The sequence below is a fragment of the Mus caroli genome, chromosome 4 (assembly GCF_900094665.2).
Source record: "Mus caroli chromosome 4, CAROLI_EIJ_v1.1, whole genome shotgun sequence".
Lineage (NCBI taxonomy): Eukaryota > Metazoa > Chordata > Mammalia > Rodentia > Muridae > Mus > Mus caroli.
Genome location: NC_034573.1, coordinates 129,002,938 through 129,007,816, shown reverse-complemented (window position 1 = coordinate 129,007,816; position 4,879 = coordinate 129,002,938). Strand labels below are relative to the sequence as shown.

The 4,879-nt window shown below is 52.5% G+C and overlaps 1 protein-coding gene across 1 annotated transcript in view; it reads right to left on the bottom strand.

The window, feature by feature from the left end:
• Window positions 1-463: 463 nt before the first annotated feature.
• Window positions 464-4,879, bottom strand: part of LOC110293033 (aflatoxin B1 aldehyde reductase member 2) — a 7,669-nt gene continuing 3,253 nt past the window's right edge. The window contains exons 2-7 of the mRNA XM_021160776.2: window positions 3,946-4,133; window positions 3,666-3,770; window positions 2,069-2,165; window positions 1,842-1,941; window positions 1,177-1,306; window positions 464-786 (exon numbers count right to left, since the gene is read on the bottom strand). Of these exons, the coding sequence (XP_021016435.1) occupies window positions 625-786; window positions 1,177-1,306; window positions 1,842-1,941; window positions 2,069-2,165; window positions 3,666-3,770; window positions 3,946-4,133 (782 nt within the window). The 3' untranslated portion in view covers window positions 464-624. The remainder of the gene's footprint in view (window positions 787-1,176; window positions 1,307-1,841; window positions 1,942-2,068; window positions 2,166-3,665; window positions 3,771-3,945; window positions 4,134-4,879) is intronic.

The following is a 4,879-nucleotide window of genomic DNA, read 5'->3' as shown; positions in this document are numbered from 1 at the left end:
TACACAGCGAGTCTGAGGCCAGCTACCTGACAACCCTCTTTCAAAGCAAAGGAACAGAACCAAGTCTACAGAATCCTGATCCTCACTGACAACTCTCATGGCGACTTTAATTGTTCCATTTCTTCAAAGCACGTGCCTTCTAAATTTACGTTTGTTTCTGAGAGGTCTCATTACGTATCCCTGGCTGGCCTGAAACTCACTACATAGATCAGTGTTGACCTCACACGTGGTGTTATCCACCTGAGGGCTGGAATTAGCAGGTGTGCGTACCCACACCCACCTCATTCTGTCACGAGTAGAAAAGTGAGGGTGAGGCTGCATCAGGACATGATGAGGAGATGGAGGCAGTGTGAGACCCTCCCTATCTGTGCTCTCTGAAGTCTAACTCCTGGTTTCACCCTTTCTCATGGTCCCCAGGCAGGGTGGAGGGAGCAGGTGTTGGGCAGCAGAGGAGAGTCTGAGGTTCAGTCCTGGCTGCACCCAGCCTGCTTTATTCAGACGGGAAACAGGTGGAGACCAGCCGAAAAGCACACACTAGGTCAGCACTGGGCAAGGAGTGGCCAGGGTGTGACTCCTCCTCCATGGGATGGCAGAAGAGCCCCTGGGATCTTGAGCCACGACAGTCTATCTGAAGTAGTTGGGACACTCGTGGGCGACCATGTTCCAGGCTTGGTCAAAGGCTTCCACGACAGCCGGCTCCAGGGGCCCTTCCTCAGTGGCGGCCAAGTTCTGCTCCAGCTGCTCCAGACTGGACATGCCCAGGATGACTGCGTCCCCTCGGGTGCCCTGCAAGGGGAGACAGCCAGATCTCAGCACCCTCTGCTAGTTGGTGGCTCCTGTCACACGCCCCTCCTTGCCGATCCCCTGGTAAGATCTGGGATCTTTGTGTATTTCTGTCCTGGACACCCAGGAAGAACTGAAGGTGCCTTTACCAGCTGAAAATATGTGACTCTGTTCTCATCTCTTGTTATGGGAGGTCTTCCCTTAGGAGATGTAAGTTAAAGCCTCCTGTCTATAGGACACTCCTCTCATGCCTGTCCAGCAAGCACCGTGCACCGCTCCCGAATCAGATCACCTCCTCCCTAGCCCTGGAGGAGGCGTCCTTTCTAGAAATCACTGCCAGGCAAGTCTGGGTCTCCCAAAGGGGCAGTAGCGGAGCTCAGGGGCCTGGGCTACCTGGAGCTGCGAGTGGTGGTACATCCAGCGCAGGGCGGCCGAGGTCATGCGGGGGGCATTGGTGCCATAGGTGGTCTGCAGGGCCTTTTCTACCAGGGCGATGGCCTCAAAGTGGTGTTCCTTCCAGAAGCTGAGGGAGTGGGGAGAGGCACGGGCTGAGAATCTTCAGTCAGACCGGGAGCTGAAGCTGAAGAGCCGACCACGGCACCATTCCCACCCCATTCTGTAGCGTGGAAGGAGCTGTACCCCTCTGGAAGAGCTGCTTTTCCTTACAGTACCAGAAGCTCCTGGGCTGCTCACTGCTAGCTAGATGTGCAAACTCCTGCCTACTGCTTACCTGGCGCAATGGAGAAGCTACTGTAGAGCCAGACTTGGCCCCAGTACCCAAAAGCCTTCACCCAAGGTCCTTTCTTTCCCTCTTGGCAGGCTACTTCTCAGAGTAGCAAAAACTTCCAGGACCACAAGGTCTGTGGGGGAAGTGGGGCTTCCTCATTTCGTTATGTAGGAAGAAGGAAATGAGAACCCCCAGGATTCGCTATTTTTATAGGAATCAAGGAACAGAAAAGGAAGGCATAGTGGTGGTTTCTACCCCTAGAAGCAGAGGTAAGAATGGCACGTAAGGGGCTCCCCGCCCTACCCATCCCGACGCAGAGAGCCCCAGTCACCGGTTCCTGTAGGTCTCAGCCCAGTTATTCCCAAAGAAGCGGCCCACGGGTTGTTTCCCATCCTTGTCTTCATATTTATATTTGCCAGTCAGCAGGCCCCCTGTGGGAAGGCTGCAGTCAGACCCCGGCCCAGTCCCTTCTCAGACAGATTGCCAGGGCAGCGATCTGTAGGGTCAGGCCGGGCATGCCCTCCCACCCACAGGGCCTGTCCCCACGGCAGCCCATACCAGCCAAAGGGTTGTAGGCGTAGAACCTCAGTCCGAAGTGTCTGAGGCAGGGGAGGAGCTCGGTCTCCACCTGCCGGGTGGTGGCATTGTACATGCCCTGCAGGGAAGGAGAGGGGCCTGTTGCAAAGGATGGATGTGTCAGGGAAGGGATCCAGCCTTCCTCTTTTTCTGTTTAAAAATATTTGTTTCTGTAAGTACAGCGTCACTCTCTTCAGACGCACCAGAAGAGGGCATCAGATCCCATTCCAGATGGGTGTGAGCCACCATGTGGTTGCTGGGATTTGAACTCAGGACCTCTGGAAGAGCAGCCAGTGCTCTTAACCACTGAGCCATCTCTCCAGCCTGGTCCTCCACTTTTTAAATTGTATTTATATTTGTGTGTCTGTAGGTACGTGCTGTGCATGTGTATGGGTGCAGAGGCCAGAGGAGGATGCAGAACGGCCTATTCTCTTGCTTTCTGCCTTATTCCCTTGAGACAGGGTCTCTCACTGAATCTGGAGCTGGGTGATCCCCGTCTCTTGCCTTCCACAGAACTGGGTACTAGGTGCACAGTCACACCTGGCTCTGTGTGTAAATTCGGAGGTGAGAATTCAGGTCCTCGTGGCTGTACAGCATGCATATTTTACCTATTAAGTCTGGTGGGTTTTTGTTGTTGTTGTTTTGAAACAGTCTTGCTCTGTAGCCCATATTTGCCTTTAACTTAGTGAGCCTCCTGCCTCAGCCTTCTAAGTGCTGGATCACAGGTGTGTGACACAGGCCTGGCTTTGCAGTCTTCTATTTTGAAATCTCTATACCGACCCCGTCCCAGGTTCAGTTATGCTTAAGATCTCTGGCAGGGAGAGGGTGTCGGGTGCAGGGAGCAGAAGCTGGCCAGGATCATCATCAGTCTACAGCTTTCCCCAGGCCTCCTCTACGGGCTGGATGCTGAATTCACAACTATTTAAAAGTTTAACAAGTTCTCTGCTTCCAAGAGGTGGAATCACAAAATCCAAACTACAGACAGCAGGCTGAAGTGTCACTCAGTGACAGCCCCTGCTGGCATAGTTAGGTCTCAGGTTCAACTACCACACCCTCAAAATAAACCACAGTAACGAAAGCCCACAGGGAACTGCGGTGAAGGCGCACTCTAAGGCAGATGTGCTCAGTGCATGAAGGTAGCGGGATTCTAGTGGAATCACTGAGCCTAGGGTCAACAGTGGGAAGCTGTTTTTCAGTGTATCTAGGGTAGTCATCAGAACAAAGAGCTGCTTTCTACGAGTCCCTTGACCAGGAAGAAATCACCGTAGAAAGCAGTGATTGGTTTCTGTTATCTGTAGAGTTGTTTTTCTAGGTTGAAGCTGAGCACTTGTTTCAGGGTGTGAGAAGCATGCTCTAGGCTGAAGTGCAGGATGGGAACAGGGCGTGTGCTCAAGCAGGAAGCACACAGGTGCGCCTGCCAGGCTGGCGAGAGCCGAGGCGGTGAGAGCCGAGGCTGTGCCTGCTTTGAAGAGGGGAGGCCTGCTATGAGGGTAGAAGGAAGGGATCCAAAGCACAGGAAAACTCAGGAACAATTGAACCCCGAGGCCTGGGTGGCCCTAGCACATCAAGTTCCCCTCACCTGGTACACAGTTGGCAGGATCCAGCCGTTGCTCTTGCAGAGGGTACAGATCTCAGCCACTTCCCAGGAGGCATAGTTAGACAGACCAAGCTCCACAAACTTGCCCTGCAGGGGAGAGGACTCATTACAACTTAGCTCAGCCCATGGAACCAGAAAGAGAAGACTGCGCTGGTGAGGAACTTGGGAATGGAGTCTGTGCCCAGAGAGCCTCACTGTCCTGGCAGACTCAGGGCGGGAAGCTAAGTGATCTTCTCTCTGCGCTCAGGGCCCCCTCCCTCACCTCCTGATGCAGCTGGTGGCAGGCACGAAGTGTCTCCTCCACAGGAGTGCTGTGGTCGGGAGCGTGTAAGTAGAAGAGATCCACCCGGGGACACTGCAGCCGCTTCAGAGACGTCTCTAACTGGGACCGGACGCTGTCAGGCTTCAGTGACTTTCCTTCCCAGGGGTTGGCCTTGGTGGCGATTTTCACTTGGAGCAAGATTATAAAGATTACGATGTATTAGAAGGCCGGGCATGGTCGCACACAACCTTAATCCTAGCACTCGGGAGGCAGAGCCAGGCAGATCTCTGAGTTCCAGGCCAGCCTGGTCTATGTGGTGAGTTCTAAGACAGCCAGGGCTACACAGAGAAACCAACCCTGTCTCAGAAACAATCACACACAAAAGAGAAAAAAAGGATTTGTAAGAATTATTCACTGGACATGCAAAAGTGACTGTTCCTGGCTAGATTACTTAGCTCCCATTTCCTAATTTGTATGATGAAGTGACAAGAATGGAACTGTCCCCATAGAGGAGGCACAGGGGCTACATTTCTTTCTTTTTTTTTTAAATTCCAGGTAGAGGGCTGGAGATGGCCCAGGGGTTAAAAGTACTGGCTTCTTTGCCAGAGGTCCTGAGTTAATTTCCCAGCAACCACATGGTGGCTCACAACCATCTGCAGTGGAATCCGATGCCCTCTTCCACCGACATACATGCAGATAGAGAGCACACACATACATAAAATACATATATAAAGGAATCTTAAAATTCTAGGGAGTTTTTAAATCTGTCTCATTTTTTCATGCTATCTGTGAACTGAGGGATTCTTAAAAATAATTTTTAATTAAGAGTACAAACTAGGGGCTGGTGAGATGGCTCAGTGGGTAAGAGCACCCGACTGCTCTTCCGAAGGTCCAGAGTTCAAATCCCAGCAACCACATGGTGGCTCACAACCAT